Source organism: Oncorhynchus kisutch, linkage group LG12 (assembly GCF_002021735.2).
Source record: "Oncorhynchus kisutch isolate 150728-3 linkage group LG12, Okis_V2, whole genome shotgun sequence".
Classification (NCBI taxonomy): domain Eukaryota; kingdom Metazoa; phylum Chordata; class Actinopteri; order Salmoniformes; family Salmonidae; genus Oncorhynchus; species Oncorhynchus kisutch.
Window position 1 is genome coordinate 40599456 of NC_034185.2, and position 24947 is coordinate 40624402.

At 42.2% G+C, this 24947-nt stretch overlaps 1 protein-coding gene across 5 annotated transcripts in view; it reads left to right on the forward strand.

Moving 5' to 3' along the window:
- Positions 1 to 236: 236 nt before the first annotated feature.
- grm1a (glutamate receptor, metabotropic 1a) overlaps positions 237 to 24947 on the forward strand; it is a 49533-nt gene continuing 24822 nt past the window's right edge. For 4 of the 5 annotated variants that reach the window (XM_031837553.1, XM_031837556.1, XM_020496952.2 and 1 more), the window contains exons 1-3: positions 237 to 572; positions 1454 to 2321; positions 6133 to 6385. In XM_031837553.1, the coding sequence (XP_031693413.1) occupies positions 1604 to 2321; positions 6133 to 6385 (971 nt within the window). In that variant the 5' untranslated portion in view covers positions 237 to 572; positions 1454 to 1603. Of the gene's footprint in view, positions 573 to 621; positions 1137 to 1453; positions 2322 to 6132; positions 6386 to 24947 lie in introns of those variants that run through there. The other variant, XM_031837555.1, reaches the window with a different exon arrangement.

Consider the following 24947-nt stretch of genomic DNA (forward strand, 5'->3'; position numbering starts at 1 on the left):
AGCTAGGGTAGACCAGGACTAGTACAATGTTGGACTCTCATTCCTTAATAAGAAAAGTACCATTTGATTGATGATTCCTCCATTATCTGGTCAACCATTGACAAAATAAATCAATGTATTCTCACACTGAGTGTTGTTGCTGTGAGACGGTCCAGTTGAGGCATGGGGTAATGGACCGGGTCACAATTCTGTAGACAAACACCATCTATATCAGCTGTCTAAGCGGCTTGCGCACTGCTTAACTCTCCAATGCGGCACCTCTCAGGTTCAGGCTGATTAACCCTGGCATGAATAATGACACGACTAACAATAAGTTACCTGTAGTGGGGTTTTAAACGCCTACAATGTTGAGCTATTAAGACTGCAGCTTTTATGACCCGGATTTTGAAATGTGGTAACAAACGGGCAGAGAGAGAAATGAGAAGAAGACGAGGAGGGGTGGGGGTTCTCGTGATCTCGCTGGAGGAGAGAAAAAAAACGTCCGCTCGAGCGATACAAACTCAACTATCACAGCCAAGGACCACGCGGCACAGAAGACGGAGCATGGCACGCGATATGTCTCGCAGATTCAGGTACGTCAGAAGTTCTTCCCCGAATTCATTTGAGAGAAGAGATGTGAACGCTAGAGCATGTGTCGGTTTTGATATGCTCGCGACACGGATTACCTTGTAATCATCCTTTTTCGATAATGGCATTTTATTGAATGTTTTTGATTCAGGCCACTGAGGGGTGTGGGCGATGAATTCGAATAGTTGAGGGTGGAAAATATTGCATGCTGCGCATTGGATCTTTACAGAGCATGACAAGATACAATGTCTTGGAAATTCGATTTATGCTCAATTATAATTCCACGAGACTCCGTGCAACGTTGTTCAAAGCTCCATGTCATCAGACTGGGTATCAAGGATTTGTTCAGTCGTCTCTAATGAAAGGAATATACTTTGCCATTGATTGTTTAGGAACTCAATGAGATCCTTTCACGACCGTGGAAATATCTGCACATAGCTCCAGTACCCTACATAGTTTATCAGTAGCACCTACCTGTACGAAGGCGTTTCCTCAGTAATCCGCTGAGTTAGTGAGCTCTCCAGGGTGCTGAAATGGGTTTCTCGGCAGCTCGGGTTTCTCAATGGACGGTGGGAGCGATAACATAATTGCCCCTTGTGGGATTAATGATAGTATATATAGTTTGCAAAGGGGTAAGCCTTATATTAATGATAGTATATATAGTTTGCAAAGGGGTAAGCCTTATTTCTAGAAGGAATGGTGTGTTGGCTAATAGGCTATGAACCTCATCAATTCAAGAATATCCTCCTGTTCATTGTGAGGGCCACCATTATTTTCAAACCCATGTAATGTAGAGACTATATGATAACTGGAACGTTGCATATCTGTTGCTGCCTTCACATTCTTGCTTGATATTTTATGACAGTGTGTTTTGATCTCTCTTCAGGTGTGTTTGGATATGCTCAGGACGCTGTGTTCCCAAATCATGGTCACTGGGTTAAACGTGGATATACTGAGAGACAGCCAACGTTCCTGCTCAACTGCCAGGAGCAGATAGTATGCCCGCGTAGCTGGCGCCGCTCACGTGCTGCGGGATATGGCAAGCGTAAAGATGGCTTTCCTCATGCTCCTGTGTCTCCCGACACTATTCTTTGATGTACTCGTGCTGTCCCACAAAAGCAGCATCTTTGAGCGATCGGCGGTCCCGCGGGCCACTCCCCGCTCCGTGGCCCGGATGGATGGAGACGTGATAATCGGGGCCCTCTTCTCCGTCCACCACCAGCCGTCCGCCGAAAAAGTGGCCGACCGAAAGTGCGGGGATGTCCGTGAGCAGTATGGCATCCAGCGGGTGGAGGCCATGTTCCACACCCTGGACCGGATCAACGCCGACCCTTTCCTGCTCCCCAACATCAGCCTGGGCTGTGAGATCCGGGACTCCTGCTGGCACTCCTCTGTGGCCCTGGAGCAGAGCATCGAGTTCATCCGGGATTCCCTCATCTCCATCCGGGACGACAAGGACGGCTCCAAGTGGTGCATCGACGGGACGCCATCTAACCAGCCCCCGCCCTCCAAGAAGCCCATTGCTGGGGTGATCGGGCCGGGCTCAAGCTCCGTGGCTATCCAGGTGCAGAACTTGCTGCAGCTCTTCAACATCCCCCAGATTGCTTATTCCGCAACCAGTATCGACCTGAGTGACAAGACGCTCTTTAAGTACTTCCTGCGGGTCGTGCCTTCTGACACGCTCCAGGCCAGGGCCATGCTGGACATAGTCAAGCGCTACAACTGGACCTATGTGTCTGCGGTGCACACAGAGGGTGAGTCGCTCAACTCACTCAAAACAGGGTTCAACTTCTAGGATAGGATTAGACCAAGTAGGCATAGTTGGACTAGCACAGATTTGGAGAGGTTTTGCACGAACAAATAGATTTTGTCTTGTCTCTGTTTGGGTTGGAAAAATCTGGGATTATGACAAATAGGCCTAGCTATTTATATGGTGGTGGATTGTGAGCGTGGTTTGTAAACAGTTAAGCACTTGCTCCTAACTTTGTGTCCTCCCTGTATGTGCTTCTGTGTGCATTGCGTTGAAGGGAAACTGTTAAACTGGAATTCCCTCTCTCCAGACAAACCTATACATCCTGTGCAATATAACTATCCATACACACACCCCAGGTAAAATATGGGGTTGTGACCTATATTGGATGTACGTCACAACAATCTGTTCTTCTGCCTTTTATCACATCCACAGTCCAGCAACGCATCCAATCTCTCAAGCCACAATTCAGTCGTATTGTTGTCAATGTTCTCTGACTGAAAATGCATTTTGGTATTTATTTGGATCTATTTATTTTAGAGACAATTAGATTGGACGCTAGATAGAAAAGATAATCAGTCAGCACTGCTCTCTCTCTCTCCTCTCTCTTTCTCTCTGTCTCCCAGGATGTTTAATTTGATGCTAATTCTATTCCATTAGAAAATAACAGGCGGGCTCCATCATCTTCATTATTTGCATTTCTAAGCATGTCTTAATTAATCAACCAGCCTGTCCATATTTAACAGGGGCACAAATGGACTGTTTCCCCTTTGCATTTGCTGTTCTTGTGCTGTGTGGCATACTATCAGGCTGGGGTTACAGGTAATGTAACTCTATGCGAGAAATCATATAAATAGAATCCATCTGGTCCACCCATTTACATAACACTTGAAAGAAATGTCTGCTCTAGTAATTCTAATTCTATGGGTGTAATCAATACCTCCAAACGTCTCCCCCTGTTATGGATATCGCTAGAAATAAACTCCCAAGTGTGTTATTTCTGTTCAGATGTAGAGGAATTACTGTGTTGAGTGTGTTTCCATCATATTTAACCCATGGTTGTGAGGGATTTCTACGCACCTCTGGCAATGCCCCTCAACGCTGGCAATATCAGCACATCGCAATAGCAGCCCACATTAGCTTTTCAGCAGCACCTGTCTGAATGCGTTTTCGGTGGAGTTTGTCAGTGCGCTGTCCATGGTGCTGAAATGGTTCACATACCAGTAGCACTCCACAACGCTTAAGCTTGAATCACATACAACTCTTTCACCAGTTTTACCACAACTGTAATTGGGAGAAGATGAAATTAAATGTGAAGATGGCTAAATTGTGGTTACATTAGCCATTAGCCGAGCCTCCTCAGCCTAAATCTCAGTGAAATGTAACCAATGGAGTGATCAGGTAATGATTGAAAGGCAGAGTGCATCTCTGCTCTGTAGTGGCCACTGATGAATTCTGGGAGTTGTTAGAGGGATATGTGATAGACAGGCCCTAAAGGGAGGGTTGAACTCTGGATCACCTTGTAACGGCAGACCCTAGAAACCAGTATGGGGAATCACAAAAATTCAGGGGTCACGGTCAGGTTGAAGGGCATGCAGGCAGAGCCAGGAGAGAGGGGAGGTGAAGTGCCATGAGGTACAGCTAGGGGGTGCTAGGGATCTGACCTTCGCCATGCCTGCTAGGTATAATATTGAGTGTATGGTAAGGTAAATTGTATTTTGTGCACTTTGAGGAATGGTTGTTGTTGTGAAAACTGTGGGGGCTGTGAGATAAAAAATGTAGTAAATGTATTAATTGATATGAAAAATGTGACTAAAATGTCTCTTGCTGGACAAAAATCTTTAAATTGAAATCCTTTGAATTTAAGGGGTTTAGAATTGATCAACCATAAAATGAATTCACCTGTTCAGATTGCATTAAACAGCAGTCACAACGACAGACAGCACCTCCCCATGCACCCATCTCTCTCCACCACCTAAGACAAGTAAACATGCAGCATGTTGCCCATAGCAACAGCTAAGGATCTGCGATTGCATAAATTACCTGGCTAGATTAACATAAATCGTTTCAGTGAACGGGTGTCAATATACCTCCGCCTGCTTTCATCCATCCATCCCACCCTCCAACCTCAATCGAAAGAGAAAAATAATTGGATATCATGATTCCCATTTGCCATCAGGAAAATAAAACGAGGCCATTCAAAATATCATCAAAGGCTATGTTGGAAAACTAACAATTGTGGCCCAGTCTAATAGCATCCCTCGGGTAATGCATTAGTGTGTTGCCAATTCAGACCACTTTTCCCTTTTCAAGCACAGTCATACTGTCAAAAGAGCACAATGTGCTCAGGAAGATGCCTCAACTTTTCAGAATGAGACAGGTGTGTGTCAAGGTCATGAAAGCACTGCATTAACATTGCAGACAACATCTTTGATTGAAGCCAGCACTTTGAATATACACAATAAAACAGCCTCCTCTGTGCACAACTAGAGTTGTGTCCAAAGTAGCACCATATCCTCTATAGTGCAGTACTTTTGGCTCTGGTCAAAAGCAGTGCACTACATAGGGAATATGATGCAATTTCAGACGCAGCCTATGTATGTACGTCGGTGTAGGCCGTCATTGTCAATAATAATTTGTTTTTAATGCCTAGTTAAATCAAGGTTACACCTGTAAAATAAGACAGCTTTGCAGAGCTTGATTAGGATGTCATCATAGGCAAACATAGCAGCCCTCTCTACCCCATTCAGCATCCCTGATTGCGATCAGTACCCACTTGACTCCCTTTTTATCTGGTTATATCAGAGGATGGATATGGACTGCAGCACAGTCACAGTCACTCACAGCCTGACGTGTCACAGTCATGAGACTACGACAGTAGTTTTAGCCTAATCTCCCGAACGGCGAATGTGTGAGGCGTGTGTGTGTGTGATTTATTTTAGAATGCATTATTTTGAATTATAATGACCCCACCGAAGCCGGGCGGGCAGGTTGTCCTCATTGACACCTTGCTCAATTAGAACTTGTCTCTCTATTTTGGCTTTCTATTGCTGGCACTAGTCACACAAAATAAAAAATAAAATGTAATTCACTTTTTTTCAAGCTTATTTTAATTGGAAGAGCTAGCGAAGGGTTGAAGCGTTACCATACATGCTAAATAAGACCAAATCATCCACTTATGGAAACACAACATCGCTATCAGCAAAGGTGATTGGAGATATGGACTATCCTGCTAACATACAGTCACTGCTGTCTCTGCCTGTCCCATCCTTTCCACCCACCTCGCTCCGCTTGCTCCGCCCGTCCGTTTCTGGTGAGCTTTCCGCTTTAGTGTGGCTGAATCCAGTCACTGTCAGCCTGCAGGGCCTTGATGAAGTGTATAGAGAAAGACTGAAATCAGTGCACACTGAAATAGACAGTTAGCTACAACTCAGTGAAATAGATTGAGAGGCTTGGTTGAAATAAAAAGTATAGACAGTTAGCTACAACTCAGTGAAATAGATTGAGAGGCTTGGTTGAAATAAAAAGTATAGACAGTTAGCTACAACTCAGTGAAATAGATTGAGAGGCTTGGTTGAAATGAAAAGGAATGCTCATAGACTATATACTTTCTCATGATGATTCTATGCTACGATTGTTCCCCAGTGCTCGATGGTGACTTTTTATGTAGGTCTCGTTTTCTATAACGACAAAGCCTCCATTGTAGATGAATGATGAGGATGTTTTTCCTTTTCCTGCTCCAAAATGGTGACTCCTCGTCAGTCATTTTGTGTGTCAAGTGGTGATTAACCCATCTGTTCATCCCTCCACCCTAGGAAACTATGGGGAGAGTGGCATGGAGGCCTTCAAGGAGCTGGCCTCCCAGGAGGGTCTGTGCATCGCCCACTCTGACAAGATCTACAGCAACGCCGGGGAGAAACACTTTGACCGCCTGCTTAAGAAACTCCGTGAACGTCTGCCCAAGGCCCGCGTGGTGGTGTGTTTTTGCGAGGGCATGACCGTGCGCGGCCTCCTCATGGCCATGAGACGTCTGGGTGTGGCTGGAGGAGAGTTCCTCCTCATTGGCAGGTAAGGCACATGGCTATAAGGTACTTATTTTGGGGTAATGTGGTTTTTGTATGGTATTCAACGGCGGGTGCAGGGTGGTTTTGTGCTGCCTGCTTCCCGACACACATCACCAAGGCAACTAAGTGGAATTGGAGTAGATACCACTATTTCCAGTGAGAAATGGTCACTGGTAATGAATCATTTGTATCTCTGTCACAGATATAAAACTGCTTATATGATGCTGTGTCAGGGTGTAGATTTTGTACACCTTGATTATGCCTGAGAAGCCGGTGTTTGGATGATATTCAATACAACTTTATTGGCATGGGTGGTCGAGGGCCGGCAAACCGTGCCAATATATCCTCCAAACACCGGCTTCTAGGGCAATATCACTTTTGTAAGGGTTACCATCGTATTCAAATAATGATTGACATATTTTCATAAAAAAATTGTATTTTGATGAATTTATTCATACTATTTCATCATTCCACAAGATACAGTCCAGACACAAATCTAGGGTTGCTACCCAAGCTGGCTGGTCGTTCGGTCTATTGGTTCGGTTGCCAGAGACGCAACCCAGTCTTTTTGTTCTAAATCTATGGACGTGACCCAATCATGGCACATCTTTGGACTTTCCCACATTATGTTGTGTTACAGCCTGAATTTAAAATGGATTACATTTAGATGTTTTTTTGTCATTTGCATACACACATACCCCATAATGTCAAAGTGGAATTATGTTTTTCATTTTTTATTATTATTAATAAAACATGTAAAGCTGAAATGTCTTGATTCAATAAGTATTCAAACCCTTTGTTATGGCAAGCCTAAATAAGTTCAGGAGTAATAATGTGCTTAACGAGTCACATAATAAGTTGCATGGACTCACTCTATGTGCAATAATAGTGTTTTAACATGATTTTTGAATGAATACCTCATCTCTGTACCCCACATATACAATTATCTGTAAGGTCCCTCAGTTGAGCAGTGATTTTCAAACACAGATTCAATGACAAATACCAGGGAGGATTTCAATGCATCGCAATGAAGGGCACCTATTGGTAGATGGGTAAAAAGAAAAATAAGCATGGTGAAGTTCTTCATTCCACTTTGGATGGTGTATCAATACACCCAGTCACTACAAAGATACAACGGTTCTTCCTAACTCAGTTGCCAGAGAGGAAGGACACCGTTCAGGGATTTCACCATGAGGCCAATTGTGACTTTAAAACAGTTGCAGAGTTTAATATGTGATATGAGAAAACTGAGGATGGATCAACAACATTGTAGTTACTCCACAATACTAATTTAATTGACAGAGGAAAAACTGGTTCAGTCTGCTTTCCACTGGGAGATGAATTCACCTTTCAGCAGGACACTAACCTAAAACACAAGGCCAAATATACACAGGAGATGCTTACCAAGTGATTTACCAAATGAATGTTCCTGAGTGGCCGAGTTACAGTTTTGACTTAAAATCTACCTGCAAATCTATAGCAAGACCTGAAAATGGTTGTCTAGCAATGATCCAATGTCGAGCAATGAACCAATTTGACAGAGCTTGAAGAATTTTGAAAAGAATAATGGGAAAATGTTGCACAATCCACCTGCGGAAGGCTCAAAGAGACTTACCCAGAAAGACTCACAGCTGTGGCAAAGGTGCTTCTACAAAGTATCGACTCAGGGGTGTGAATAAATCAAATCATATTCTATTTGTCACATGTTCCGAATACAACCATACAGTGAAATGCTTACTTGCCCTTAACCAACAATGCAGTTTTAAAAATACCACAAAAAAAGAAATGAAAGTAACAAATGATATAGCGATGCTATATACAGGGGGTACCGGTACAGAGTCTATGTGCGGAGGCACCGGTTAGTCGAGGTAATTGAGGTAATATGTACATGTAGGTAGAGTTATAAAAGTGATTATGCATCGATAATAACAGAGAGTAGCAGCAGCATAAAAGATGGGGGGAGGCAATGCAGATAGTCTGGGTAGCCATTTGATTAGATGTTCAGGGGTCTTATGGCTTGCGGGGTAGAAGCTCTTTAGAAGCCTCTTGGACCTAGACTTGGCACTCCGGTACCACTTGTAGCAGAGAGAACAGTCTATGACTAGGGTGGCTGGAGTCTTTGACAATTTTTAGGGCCCTCCTCTTGCACCGCCTGATATAGAGGTCCTGGATGGCTGGAAGCTTGGCCCCAGTGAAGTACTGGGCCGTACGCAGTACCCTCTGTAGTGCCTTGCGGTTGGAGGCCGAGCAGTTGCCATACCAGGCAGTGATGCAACCCGTCAGGATGCTCTCGATGGTGCAGCTGTAGAACCTTTTGAGTATCTGAGGACCCATGCCAAATCTTTTCAGTCTCTTGAGGGGGAATAGGTTTTGTTGTTCCCTCTTCATGACTGTCTTGGTGTATTTGAACCATGTTAGTTTGTTGATGATATGGACGCCAAGGACCTTGAAGCTCTCAACCTGCGCCACTACAGCCCTGTCGATGACAATTGGGGCGTACTCGGTCCTCCTTTTCCTGTAGTCCACAATCATCTCCTTTGTCTTGATCACGTTGAAGGAGAGGTTGTTGTCCCGGCACCACACGGTCAGGTCTCTGACCTCCTCCCTATATGCTGTCTCCTCGTTGTCGGTGATCAGACCTACCACTGTTGTGTAATCGGCAAACTTAATGATGGTGTTGGAGTCGTGCCTGGCCATGCAGTCATGAGTTAACAGGGAGTACAGGAGGGACTGAGCACGCACCCCTGAGGGTCCCGTGTTGAGGATACTTATGCAAATTAGCCATTTCTGTATTTAATTTTCAATACATTTGAAAACATTGCTAAAAGCACGTTTTTACTTTGTCATTATGCAGTATTGTGTGGATATAAAATTCAGGCTGTAACACAACAAATTGTGGAATTAGTCAAGGGGTATGAATACTTTCTGAAGACACTGTATCCCTTGCTTCCTAGCAAGACAACTTCAGCTAACACAGTCACGTCAAACAGTGCAGCCAGAATAATAGCAAAGAAGCTGCATTTGCGTTTGTTTAAACTGTTTTATGGTGAATTCTTTGGGGAGACATCCATAACAATGAGGTAATGATTTCAATTTCACCTGGCATAGAACATTTGCTCTCTCACCAGGCCATTGTTCAGAAGAGATAGCCAACTACACATCTAACACAATCATTTCAAACATGTTTTTTATTGACATTTCTTTGTATGTATCGATTAAAATGATGCTTTTTTTACAGTGTAGATCTAGTATATACTGTAAATTGCCTAGCTGGGCTGATGAGACAGTGGATTGCGCAATCAGATAGACAAAGTAAATAGGCATTTCAACGTCATAGATTTAGATGGTGGTAACTTGTGGAATACCTGTTTTATAATTTAGGATAATCACCTATATCCACTACATAAAACAACCCATGGAATAAGGAACTATTCGTAACACATACTGTACTGTGTCAATATGCCAGTATGAAAAGAAAGACTTGTTTTTTTATTGTTTACCTTTACAAATACATCAACAAAGCTTCCAGTTGCTCTTTGAAGTCGAGTCAGTCCCTCCCCCTCTCAATTCAATTAATTTCAATTCAAGGGGCTTCATTGGCATGGGAAAACACATGTTTACATTGCCAAAGCAAGTGAAATAGATCATAAACCAAAGTGAAATAAACAATAAAAAATGTACAGTAAACATTACACTCACAAAAGTTCCAAAAGAATAAAGACATTTCAAATGTTTTATTATGTCTATATGCAGTGTTGTAACGATGTGCAAATAGTTTTAAAAAAAAGGTCCAAATAAATGCAAATACGTAAATATGGGTTGTACTTACAATGGTGTTTGTTCATCACTGAATTCCCTTTTCTTGTAGCAACAGGTCACAAATCTTGCTGCTGTGATTGCACACTGTGATATTTCACCCAGTAGATATGGGAGTTGGTAAATTGGATGGAAAATTTAGTTGATGGAAAATTTGGGTCTGTGTAATCTGAGGGAAATATGTGTCTCTAATATGGTCATACATTTGGCAGAAGGTTAGGAAGTGCAGCTCAGTTTCCACCTCATTTTGTGGGCAGTGTGCATATAGCCTGTCTTCTCTTGAGAGCCAGGTCTGCCTATGGGGACCTTTCTCAATAGCAAGGCTATGCTCACTAAGTCTGTACATAGTCAAAGCCTCTCTCGCTCTCTTCCCCCACACCCTGTCTATCGTCTGATGGGCTCTTCCTTGTGGAAGAGGGCATTGACATTGGTGTCTGAGAGGCTCTCTAGTGTCAAGACTGGGTGACTCTGAGTGACTCCAGCTGTAATCTCTTTCATTAGAAGAAGAATAGGGGAGAAGGGCAGAGCAGCATTCACAGTGTGACAACCACACATTACACCATCAAGACCTTCAAAGACAAGGACACTCCTCTGTTGTCATCAAAATATATGCCTAAAACTTGACCTCCACTTCCATCGCCACCATTTTTATTGCAAGACACTGTCTATTTCTTAAAGATGTTTGGGGATGGAGGTTGTTGTAAGGCATTGGTCCTTCTGACTGTCAGGCTTGTGTCTGAGGAGGAGGACATTGATGAGACAGAATGATAGGGAGGGAGTAGATTCAGAGCCAGTTTAAGCACTGTTCTCAGTGGATTTGCCAAACTCTTCTCAAATGCTTCTCAAACACTGCTCCATCACCAGGGTTATCTTCTTGGAGAGCCCTTCTGTTCCTCCTCTTATCTAGACAAGCACACTCCTCTGGAGGCTGTTATGTCTAGGGAAGGAAATGGAGGGAAATCAGTTGCTGCTCCATGGTTGCCGTGGCGCCTAGTGGCAGCCTTGGTAGTTTACTCCTGCGAATTTCTTAGCTTCATTTGTTTTTATCTGCCCTCTTGGTTGCACATGAGAATGAGGAGACTGTTGGAAAGGCCTTAAGCAGCTAACTGACTAAAGGGTAGCCATGTTCATGGAGACAGAGACCATGAGGACCCTGGCAACATTTCTGATACAGTGCCACTATGACTATGATTGTATCTCATGGTTCAGTGGCATAACACAAAACTTCAAATGGCGCTTCAAGCGCTGACCATAATGTAAGTATCAGAGTTTGATGAGTCTGACATGGTAGCCAACATTTTGTGTGTGTGGGGGGGGGGGATCAGGGGACTAACGTGAGATAATGCAACTGGCTGTGGCTGCTTTGACTTGTGAATGGTATATTTTCTGTAACACACCTGATAGTCACTATATGCTTTTTGTTCCTCCATCCCTAAGCCCCCTACATTGACTCTTAGAAGTGCCAGCACACGGCTGGCACAAAGGAATGTTGTCCAAAAGGTGTTGCAGTGTGTACAGTGTTTGTAATTTACCCCTGAAAATCATATTTTGGCATTCCATTGTGTGGGTTGTTGTCTTACAGTTGATGTAATTAATTCGGGCTAATCATGTCTTTCCACTATCATCAAGCTGTAATGGTAGACATTTTCTCTGTAGGATTTCAGTGACACAAAAATCAGTTTTCCCAAGGCAAAGAAGGGGGGGACATGCTGTGAAGTCATAGTTATTCATTTAAAATCTGCATCAAATTGAGCATTTCAGGCACACAAACACTGAAAAGTTCCACAAAAAACTCAATTTGAGTACTTAAAAAACACCAGAAAACACACTGTAGAATGAGTAGATCACTACATCAATGAATTGTTAGCATCATAACTTAGGGAATTTAAGAAAATTATAATTTAAGGAAATTCAATTCACTACCATTTAACAAACATTTCCCTCTTCAAAAACATTACCGGCTACCTAGACGGGCTTGTTGATTTTCTCTTCAACGAGGTCACTCTTGATCCAGTTACGTCCAGTTGAAGTCGGAAGTTTACATACACCTTAGCCGAATACATTTAAACTCAGTTTTTCACAATTCCTGACATTTAATCCTAGCAAAAAATTCCCTGTCTTAGGTCAGTTAGGATCACCACTTTATTTTAAGAATGTGAAATGTTAGAAAAATAGTCGAGAGTGATTTATTTCAGCTTTTATTTATTTCGTCACATTCCCAGTGGGTCAGAAGTTTACATACACTCAATTAGCATTTGGTAGCATTGCCTTTAAATTGTTTAACTTGGATCAAACATTTCGGGTAGCCTTCCACAAGCTTCCCACAATAAGTTGGGTGAATTTTGTCCCATTCCTCCTGACAGAGCTGGTGGAACTGAGTCAGGTTTGTAGGCCTCCTTGCTGGCACACGCTTTTTCAGTTCTGCCCACACATTTTCTATAGGATGGAGGTCAGGGCTTTGTGATGCCCACTCCAATACCTTTACTTTGTTGTCCTTAAGCCATTTTGCCATAACTTTGGGAGTATGCTTGGGGTCATGGTCCGTTTGGATGACCCATTTGCGACCAAGCTTTAACTTCCTGACTGATGACTTTAGATGTAGCTTCAATATATTTTATTTTACTTCCTCATGATGCCATGTAGTTTGTGAAGTGCAACAGTCCATCCTGCCTGCAAAGCACCCCCACAACATGATGCTGCCACCCTGTGCTTCACGGTTGGGATGGTGTTCTTCGGCTTGCAAGCCTCCCTGTTTTTCCTCCAAACATAACGATGGTCATTGATCCACGGGTACACCTCTAATTTACTCAAATGATGTCAATTAGCCTATCAGAAGCTTCTAAAGGCATGACATCATTTTCTGGAATTTCACATTCTGTTTAAAGGCACAGTCAACTTAGTGTATGTAAACTTCTGACCCACTGGAATTGTGATACAGCGAATTATAAGTGAAATAATCTGTCTGTAAATCTGTCTGTTGTGTCATGCACACAGTAGATGTCCTAACCGACTTGCCAATGCTATAGTTTGTTAAAAAGACATTTGTGGAGATGATAACGAGTTTTAATGACTCCAACCTAAGTGAATGTAAACTTCTGACTTCAACTGTATGTGAGGAAGCTGTATGAGCTGTCCATGCCAGTACCTCTGTCTGCCCAGTGTGAGAGGCCTGACAAGGAGCAGCCCTAGGCTGTCCCTTTTCATTCTTGGGGGTGACTGAAGCCAAGTGGGTGACTGCCTGCTTTATTGAAGCCAAGCCTGCTTTAATGAAGTGGTGTTCATGAGTCTCCCTCCTCTCCCGCTCTCCTCCCCATCAATCTCTGTAGTTGGTTGCATTAACTTTTACGTGATATCACATTTTGTTACTTTGTATAGTTTTTTTTTTTCAAGCATTCCGGACGGGAGATGAGTGTTACAAATTGTACGAATCAATAGGTCCTGCACACTGTAGGGCAGTGCCTTGCGAATATATTCATCCCCTTTGGCATTTTTCCTATTTTGTTGTCTTACAACCTGAAATAAAAATAGATTTTTGGGTCATTTGTATCATTTGATTTACACAACATGCATCTCACTTTGAAGATGCAAAATATTCTTATTGTGAAACAAACAAGAAATAAGAAAAAAACAGACAACTTGAGTGTGCATAACTATTCACCCCAAAGGCTTTGTAGAGCCACATTTTGCAGCAATTACAGCTGCATGTCTCTTGGGGTATGTCTCTGTAAGCTTGGCACATCTAGTCACAGGGATTTTTGCCCATTCTTCAAGGCAAAACTGCTCCAGCTCCTTCAAGTTGAATGGGTACCATTGGTGTACAGCAATCTGTAAGTCATACCACAGATTCTCAATTGGATTGTGGTCTGAGTTGACTAGGCCATTCAAAAGAAATGTAAATGTTTCCCCTTGAACCACTCAAATGTTGCTTTAGCAGTATGCTTAGGGTCATTGTCCTGCTGGAAGGTGAACCTCCTTCCCAGTGTCAAATCTCTGGAAGACTGAAACAGGTTTCCCTCAAAAATGTCCCTGTATTTTGCGCCATCCATTATTGCTTAAATTCTGACCTGTTTCCCAGTCCCTGCCGGCTAAAAGCATCCCCACAGCAAGATGTGGCCACCACTATGCTTGGGGGTGTAATTCTCGGGGTTATGAGAGGTTTTGGGTTTGCGCCATACATAGCGTTTTCCTTGATTGTCAAAAAGCTCAATTTTAGTCTCATCTGACATCGTCTCTCTCATCTCATCAAAGTACCTTCTTCCATATGTTTGAGGAGTCTCCCACACTCCTTTTGGCAAACACCAAACGTGTTTGCTTATTTTTTTCAATAAGCAATGGCTTTTTTCTGGCCACTCTTCCGTAAAGCCCAGCTCTGTTGAGTGTACGGCTTAAAGTGGTCCTATGGACAGATCTCCAATCTCCGCTGTGGAGCTTTGCAGCTCCTTCAGGGCTCTTTTTTGCCTCTCTGATTAATGCCCTCCTTGCCTGGTCCGTGAGTTTTGGTGGACTGCCCTCTCTTGGCAGGTTTGTTGTGGTGGCATATTCTTTCCATTTTTTTATAATGGATTTAATGGTGCTCCGTGGGATGTTCAAAGCTTCTGATATGTTTTTATAACAGTATGCATGCACCACTTTTCCGTTTGTTTAAAAAACAAACATTTTAAACAAGTCATTTTTTCATTTCACTTCAGCAATTTGGAGTATTTTGTGTTTGTCCATTACATGAAATCCAAATAAAAAATCTATTTAAAGGTTGTAATACAACAAAATAGAAAAACGCAGAGGGGGATGAATAATTTTGCAAGGCACTGTATGTTAGGCTTATGGCTCTAATATTTGTTTTATGCCAAATTACCTTTATTTCTCACCTTTATTTCGCATGAGTGTTCATGTTGATCAATATTTTGTCTATGCTGGCCTATTGTAAAATATCAAATGCTCAGTGGAGGCTCCTCAGAGGAGAAAGGGGAGGTCCATCCTCCTCAGTGAATTTCATAAAAATAAAACATTTAAAAAGTTATCCTTTTTAGATAAAACTATACTAAATATAATCATCTCACGAAATAATTGATTAATACACACTAAGAGTATTAGTATATTAGTAATTGACTGACCCGGTCTCTCCACATCTCCAAACAGTACTATTTCTAGGTAACATTTTAGATCAATGCTATTTTCAGCCATTCCTGAACCTGAGACCAGAAACAGGCTACTTGAGGGCAATACCAAAATAAATGGTCTCATGATTCTGTATCCTTACAACAAAATCTGCAGAGCTTCGATGATTTTATACCCCAAATATTCAAAATTTTGTTGTTGGCAAGAATTCTATATGATAATTTTTGCTGAAAAGCACGAAGTCTTGAATCTTGCTTCGTTTTCTGTAACAACTCCTACACCCGGTACCATGGAATCGGTACATCATGTGAGGATACAGAATCAAAATCTCTTCCCAACTATTTTGCAATCTGTATGGCACAGTTGTCAACATCCTGGTCCTCAAATGAAACTGGTATACTTTCCTATTTATGCTATTTTTATTCCTCCGCCAGTTTTGATCCTTTATATTGTGCAGACAGACCAGTTCCCTACCTCCTCCCGCTGCCACCTGCCTCCTCGATTTTTTGGGGTTATGCTGTAATCAATTGGTTGTACTCTTGGATTGAGCAGACCTTCCCGTAGAATTCTGATAACTCCATGAAGGACATGACTCTACCATTCCAATTTGCAATATCATTTAAGAACAAAATACAAATTTCAAACATATTTCCCATAAATACAGGTATTTTATCAACCAGCATATTTGAGTTCAGCCATAATATTTGTTGTAATATCTTTTCAGGGGGATGAAATTGAAATTGTAGCCAGCTCTGCAATGCTTGTTTGAAAAAGAGAGAGACTTTGAAAAACATATCACTTTCAATTAATCGAAAATGAGACATGGCCTTCTGCACAAAGGCCGTTGGTGGAAGAAGGTGAGGACCAAAGCGCAGCGTGGTACGTGTTCATTATTTATTAAATAGAACTGAACACTGAATACAAAGTAACAAAAATAACAACTAACCCAGCTCAGTCAGGTACAAAACAGAAAGCAACTACCCACAAAACCCATGCGGGCAAGAGCTACCTAATTATGGTTCTCAATCAGAGACAACGATAGACAGCTGTCCCTGATTGAGAACCATACCCGGCCAAAAACAAAGAAATACAAAACCATAGAAAAAGGAACATAGAATGCACACCCTAGTCACAACCTGGCCTAACCAAAATAGAGAATAAAAGCCTCTCTATGGCCAGGGTGTGACAGTACGAACTTTTCTTAGTAATCTACTTTAAAAACATTTAGGGTTCAAGTAAAACTTTTGAATAAGTGAAGCTTTTAGAGAGAGGTTTAGTGCTTTTATATTTAATCATCTCAACCTACCCAATTCATATTCATTATATAGATAGGTACGCTTTATTTTGTCTGGTTTAGTATCCCAGATAAAGCAAAATATGTTTTGCTCATATGATTTGAAAAACAGCACCATACCATAAGTGAGTAAACTGAGATATGACTAAGGAGTTAATCAGGAAAGTTTTTCCATAAATCGATAAGTATTTACCTCTCCATGGTTGCAGGATCTTGTCTATTTTTACAAGTTTTCTATTGAAATTCATTGTGGAGAGCTTATTTATATCTTTTGTGATATGAATACCAAGTATGTCTACAGTACTTCCCCATCAGTCCATTTCATAGGCAAACTGCAGAGCCTTGGAAGCCTTGGATTTCTAATCCTCAAATGTTGTTATTGGATCTGATTTTAATAGCTAGCATAGATATGGTGACAGCGGACACCCTTGTTTAACTCCTCTTGACAATTCAAACCTCTCTGAGAAGTAGCCGTTATTTACTATTTTGCACCTGGGGTTGCTATACATTATTTTGACCCTTTTTATTAGAGAATCACAGAAATTGAAAAAATCTAGGTAAATATAGATTTATATCATCTTACTCTATCAAATGCCTTTTCAAAATCCACGATAAATACCAGGCCTGGCTTCTTAAATGATTACACCCTATATCAGCTAGATGCAGGCAAGAGTGTGCAGGGCGGTATTGAATGTCACTATCTGTCACCTCAAATTTGTCTCGACCTTTGTGTACCTACGTTGTAAACTTTCATTCATAGGCTAGGTTGTAGCAACCTCATGATGGGTATAGGGGACATTTTTGTATCATGTATTAGCCTAAACCAATTGCTGTTACATTGAACTGGGTGAATGGAATATGAATGACAGTCATCCAATATGCTGTAATAGAAATCAGGCCATGCTCATGAAAAGAAAATCGTCCTCCCTCATCTTAAACGGCACTTAACGCCACTAGTGTTGCCAATATCAGACCGCTGCGCTATAGGAGCATCGCTGTAAAAAGCACTTTCCTTAACCCATAACAGTCTAAGCCCTGTCTAAGCTTGTGGAGGGGGCGTTTCTATTAAGCTATATGGAATTGTTTTAAGAAGGTCATACCAAGGATAATTTTGCTATTTGATATGGAATTTGATTATTTATTTATTTGGCCTTACTGCTATTAGCCCATACAAACTCATTGAATAACAGATTCACTACATGGAACAACAGATCGTAATCCCCCAAAAATCTAAAGGAAGTTTGTTCTGAACTGTATTTAATCCCTTATTTTTGGCACTAAGCAGTCTCCATAAACTGTATACTGTGCTTTCATGCATTTTTTTCAACTGGTACCAGGGAACCTTCAGATGAGTATTGTGAGGCCTGTGGGCGTTCTAGAGTAACATGTATGTGTTCTAAGAGAGTCTCACCATTTCACATCGGGGTCATATTAGTGTGTAGGCCAAACTGTTTGGACGCTACAGGAAAAAGTTGGCAGATCAGCTGTACCGACTTCAGACGAGTTCGAAGACGCTTGAGAGGGTCGAAGAGTAAAATGGAGAACACCATTGTATTCATAAGAATCTCGTCTTTCCATGCAGATGATTTTGTGAGAAGACTGATTTTCGGGATGTCTCATGGTCTAACAAACACCACTCTAGCTCTGTCACCTTTCACTGGTTGTGGTGGATTGAGACACACCCATCTCTAGTTTAAACGGACAGATTTTTACAGGGATATTTCTTTTAATGCTAATTGGATTTCTTTAGATCATGTCAAATGAATTATCCATCGTAATGAAGCTCCAGTGTTTTCCCTGTCTCTCCTCTCTTACATTCCTTTTCCGATCTCGAATCCTTCCCTATCTCCCTCCATATTTTCTTCCATCCGTCCCGATTCCTTCCTCTCTCCACTCCACACGAGAGGATTTGTTTTTGTTGCTGGTGGGTAGGCCTCCATGGGCGAGAGAAAGAACTGGTGGCTTAGCTCTATATGCTTCTGGGTCAGAGAGAGAGAGATGAGAGGACAGTGAAAGAGAGAGATGAAGAAAGACTGACGGAGCAACGTTCTGGGCCAACACACATATGTGCGTGAGTGTGTGTGTGTCTAAAGCTTGGCTACAGTGTCATGGTTACACAGGCTTGGAGGTTGGCTGACAGATATTAGCTGATCAAAACACAGCCTGCTATTCCATGCTAATTTGTGTCGTTGCTTGCCAGTCGAGTGAGACGCTGTTGATGTGTATGTGAGAAAGAAAGACAGAGAGAGAGAGATGAAGAGAGATGGCTAGAAATGGTATTAGACCTTAAGGTTGAGGGAGTGTGAAAGACGGGCAAAGACACAGAGAGAGAAAGAGAGGGAACAAAGTTAGGCTCCTAGTTGAAATAGGGAGCAAGATAGAGGTAGAGTGACTTGACTGAGATGCAGAGAGAAGGAGACGTGAAGGGAGGGATTATGAGGAATGGAGAGAGAGGATTTCTTCCTTTGACAGACAAAAATGCATAAAATCCAAGAGTGAGAGAGAGTGAGAGAGAAACGGACTGAGAGAAAGAAAGAGAATCAGACACACAGATACAGACAGACAGACGGGCAGGTTTAGAGTCTGAGAGCTCTTGTTTTAGAGCTCTGCTGTTGAACACTCGCCTGCTCTTCAGAGGAGGGCCAGGTGCACTCTCATACGGGAATACTTTATTCCTGCAGCCCCAGGCCTGCTTTAACACCCTACAGTACTTACACCACTCACTCTCCTCTTGTGTTATATTCTATTCTCGGTCAGATGGCTTGTCTTTTGTCTCCATCTCCCAGTGAAGTTGCTGAGGGTAACTAGCGGGGGAAGGAATCAGACAGTTGCAGATTGATCATCTCCATGGTTTCGCTACATCTGTTGCTCTTACCATTGTGTCAATCTTTGGGTCCTGTCACAATCTGTGAATGACAATCAGGTCCATTTGTAGAGATCTTCAGGGACTCTAGTGCCTTGGTCTGTAGTTTGAATCAAGATATTTTTCATGACTTCAGTCATTGTTCCATATCAGCATACAATAGATAGATGTGTTCAGAAGGAGAATGTAATTCATAAGGAATTTCATCATGCATCAAGGCACAGCTAAGCAACAGTGGAATGTACTGTAGTTAGTTGAATGTGGTTAGGTTGCATCATTGTGTCTGAGAGCATTTTGCTATATGCTTAATGTCTCTGACTCTCTCTCGTTTGACTATGATAAAACGATGCAGCACTAGATCATAATGAAACAGACATTTTTCATTGATGATATCCAACAGCCCAGAAAAGTATTCTTTCCCTATTTATTTTTGAATTAACATTAAAACATTACTCAGGATCATTTTAGGTAACTCAAATATTTACTTTCTTTAAGCAAAGTTGAATGGACCTTCATTCACATGGAGCACTTTTTATAAAAATGTTCCACCCATGGATTTGCCTTTCAAAGTGAATCATCCAAGCAGGTATTTGAATGTCTGGTTCCCTACCTTAGATTGTCTGGGTTGGCATGTGCCTAGCAATGGCATGAAAAGTAGGTTCCTTCAAATGAAAGACACCAAAACAACTCTCCATCTCTAGCTTGCAAAACACAAACCTCAAAAACAATGTTTAAGGTTAAATGTAAGCATTAACTCTGAATCTTTAAGGTTAGGGTTACATTTAGGCATTAACTGTAATGGGTGCGTGTTGGTGGCAGGGAAGTCAGACGCAGGAGAACGAACTTGGTAAGTGCTCACAAAACTCCAAAAACCAAAATATACAAAATAATCAAATTGGGTACAAAACCCATCGCACATCAACACACATCTTGCACATAACATACAATCAAACAATCTCCGACAAGGACATGAGGGGAAACAGAGGGTTAAATACACAACATGTAATTGATGGGATTGGAACCAGTTGTGAAGGAAGACAAGACAAAATGAATGAAAAATGGATCAGCAATGGCTAGAAGGTCGGTGACGTCGACCACCGAACACCGCCCGAACAAGGAGAGGGACCGGCTTCTGCGGAAGTCGTGACATTAACTCAGAAATATTAAGGTTAGGCATTAACCCAGAATGGTTAAGGTCAGGCTTACGATTTGGGATAGGCTTAAAACAAAAATCAAAAAAATAACTTTCTATTGCTGAATTCAAATTTTCAACCTTTGGAATCCGCCATCCCCGTCCACAACGCCTTAGCAAAACCGAAACCTACTTGAAGGTAACAGTGCTCACTGTTGGCCCTAGTGGCCAGTTGCCACATCATCTCCCGATGTCCTCAAACACTTGATTGATGTGAAATACTGACTTGTATCACGAGTGACCTGGCTGGATTTGGCATTAGATTTAATGTATGTGATGTGATGTCTTGGTGATGTGAATCCACTTCAATCAGTATAGATGAAGAGAAGGAGACAGGTTAAAGAATGATTTTTAAGCCATGAGAAAATTGAGACATTGATTGTGTATGTATGCCATTTAGAGGGTGAATGGGCAAGACAACATATTTAAGTGCTGTTGAACGGGGTATGGTAGGTAGTAGGTGCCAGGCGCACCGGTTTGAGTGTTTCAAGAACTGCAACACTGCTGGGTTTTTCACTCTCAACAGTTTCTCGTGTGTATCAAAAAGAACGGAGGACCAAGGCACTCTTCATATAATTAATTTAAATGCCTTTATTTGTATGGCATGTTCAATGGACAACTCCAATGCATTTCGGCTGCATGGCCTTCATTAGGGAGTACAAAGATGCGCTAATACAATGTTCTCTTTTGAACAGCGTTTTCCAATCAACCCTGATTTGAAGTGGTTACAGAATTCATTGGACAACACCAAGTAAGCAATACTATATATTAGATATGTAATCAAAATGCAAATCAAGGCTAGAAGCATTAGAACCATTAGAAAAGACAAAGTAGTTCTAGCCTTGAATAGGACTGGGAAAAGTGGTGAGAGTAGTGGAGCCATACATTTTATAGTACACTAAATCACAGCAAACAACTGTGTACATCAAGAATGGTCCACCATCCAAAGGACATCCAGCCTACTCGACACAACTGGACACAATTTGAGTCAACATTGGCCAGCATCCGTGTGGAATGCTTTCGACACCCTGTAGAGTCCATGCCCGACAAATTGAGGCTGTTCTGAGGGCAAAAGGGAGTGTGTTTTGTACACTCAATGTATATTCTCCCTCAGGATGTGGTTGGAGGCAGCACTGAACAGATGTCCCATCACAAGGGGGCACTAACACCTCATGTCAAGACGGGACGTCCCGTAGAGGGAACCATAGATTTAGGGAGAATGTTTGAAGGGAGCAGTATCACACCGTGTGATGAGCTCTGAGCCCCGGCGTGAGCTACACACACTAGTCTACTCTACACAGCTTCCCAGCATAGTGGACGGAGCTGTGTAGAGAAGCACATCTGTGGCTCTAGAACCCTTGACAGCTGTCTCCTCTCACTCAAGTATAACTACCTTGTATGGAATTATGTGCCTGACCTGCTTACTGATTTTACTTCATTACCCAGGGGAAATTGCATTTGATGCATTAAAAGCAACAGGCACAGAATGTGTCATCAACATGTTGTTACAGCAATCACTGAAATGCAATAGGCTACAGTTCTGTTAACTCAACGGTGAATCACTCTTTTGATCAGGATTGACACAAAAAACTGCTAACAGATTACTTTCCCCAACCGCGTTGGCTGTTAGTTGCAACATATCTACCTTTAGTCACCACCACCAGTGCCTTTTCCATCCAATACCCAACCTCCCCCATTAGAAAGACTGTGTGTGGGGAGCATAGTCAGTCACATACACGCAATTAGCACCATTCCTTTAGCTCCCCATCTAATGCTGCCTTCCTCGATGCTGTTATTACTACTGCATTTGAATAAGCTGCTTTTCCATTCATATTCTCTCGGAAGACATGAGAATACTGTATAGTACAGTATTTACACTGTAATTTGCCTCGCCTCTGTAATCACTGATAATAGTTATGATTGAAAAAGGACCAAGATTGTTATATGGCTACATAAGGAATATGTGATCGGGAGACTGATTTTCTTCTGTTATTTTTACTCCTGTCCTTGCATCTATTTTCACCAGTGTTGCTTAGGTAGGCCTGGGACAGACGAGGACAGCCTTGGCTACCAGCATGGGGTGCATTATAGTGAAGTAGGTCAGTATAGTGGGACAGAGGGAGCCTGCCTGCCAGTGATTCCTGCCTTACAGATTATATTTCAACCATTTCCTCAGAAAAGGCTGTGAAGTGAAGGGTGCTGTTCTTTATAGGCGGCCCCCGTTTCAGCATTATAGAGATGATCTCTAAGTCTCTATTTCCCCACTTAGGATTATCCCCCGGTGTGTGTGGCATGATCTCTGCGCCTGACAGGACACACACCAGTGTGTGCCTGTGTATGATTCGAGAGGCCCAACTCTACTCCTCTCCTCCCTCTGCCATGTTGCTACGCTTTTAACCCATTATACAAATCTAGGTTTAGATTACGTTTATTGGGGCATGTTGTGGGGGGTGTTGGCTAGTCAAGGGATGTCCCTTTCAGGTTATAGCTGTGATTCGTGTTTTGATGGAGAAAGTAAATTTTGCTCCCTGAGGTTAGCGTGTTGCTAACGTTACAATCCCCATGGAGATTTGGTTTTGTTTGATGAGAGGCTAGGAGACTTGGGTGAATGGCTCTGAGTCTAGGCTTGTCCGTCAAACAATAGCCTCTCAGGAACATATCTCAACACAGAAAGTCCACAGTTTTAAGATAACAGCACAATTCTAGCACATATCGCATACTGTAGAATGCCACAGAGGAGGCAAAGATATGTCTACAGCTTTGTGTGTGATTACACACAATAGTAGTTCCACAAAGTCTTTCACAGTTGACTTATGAGTCTTAATTGCATCTCTTTTTGTTTCACTGAACAGTAGGCTTTACACACAGAATTTGAATATTCATAATGTGCCACAGACTTGAATTGATAAACAGAAAACATTGTCAAGGACATCTCTCTCCAGTTGATGCATTTGTTTTCTTTCTAGTATGAAGGACTAGTGAATGACATTGAAATGATCAGAAAGGGCATGCTGGGTTGGCATCTGGATGTCATTGTGAGATCAGAACACGCTGAGGCTGAAACAATTTCCTTGATGGCCCCCTAGCTCACTTTTCCCTTGTTATAGTTCGCACACATGCAGTACGCATGAAAATGCATGCATACATGTGCATGCCCACATACACAATTGAACAATTGCATGCACACACACACACACACACACACACACACACACACACACACACACACACACACGCACCTCAAGGAAAACATGAAAACAGTCACTATGGTTCGGGAAAACACATTTCCTAAGTAATACTTAAATATGGAGAATTGCCGGCTGGTAGCCAGCTAGCAGTAAATCTGTCTCTCCAAACACTGTACGCCATCGGTCCAAGGCAAACGGATCTGGGAGATGAATCTCTAAACTGGGGCGTGATGAATAAGTAAAGGCTGCTTGATCTGGATAGTGTTTTAATGGATCCCAGCTCGGCCAGGGTCGTTGAGCTGCCTCGGGAGAGGCCTGGCCTGCCTACCGTCATCTAGCTAACAAACTGCCACTTCTCTCATGCAAAATGAACTGGATCAGGAAGGAAGAGAAAGGGAAGAGAGAATGAAGAAGAAGGGAAGATGGGGGAGGTTGGGCAAAATAGAAAAACAGGGAAAAAGAAGACGAGGAGAAAGAGAGAAGAGGGAGCGAAGGAAAGAGGGGGTGGGTTAAGATTGAGAGAAAGAAAGGAGAGAGAGTGGGAACTGCGGGGTGAGGAGAGAAGAGAGGGATAGGGTAGAGGTAGGGCTTGGCTCTATACATTTCAAACATTATGGTGGTTTCAATATAATCGGGTCAGTTGGCATTCTACTGGTCTTTAGACACCTACATTTGTTTGGGTATTCTTATTAAGTGTCTGCTTGTGTCAAATGAGCCAGAACAAGGGAACGCATAATGAATCTCTTTCTTTTCTACTTTTTAAGAAACTATTTTACAATCCATTCTCTCTCTCAGGAGAGAGTGCATGTGATTAAGGCTCTTCCCCGCCAATTAATTCATGGCTTCATAAATATACAAATGCGTTAGCTATCAAACTGGAACTAGATCATCTGAAATAGTCTGGGGGATTTGTTTGTTTGTTCTCTCTCCTGGCACTCAGACCACTCAACTGAAAGGTCTGCTGTGTTTTAGCTATTCATTATCTAACTGTTGGCTCGGAAGCTCTTCCACAATGTTATCTCACAACACTAAGCATCCGTCAATCATCTGGCCAATGTTCTCTCTCACACACACACAGAGATATCTCTAATTGACCAC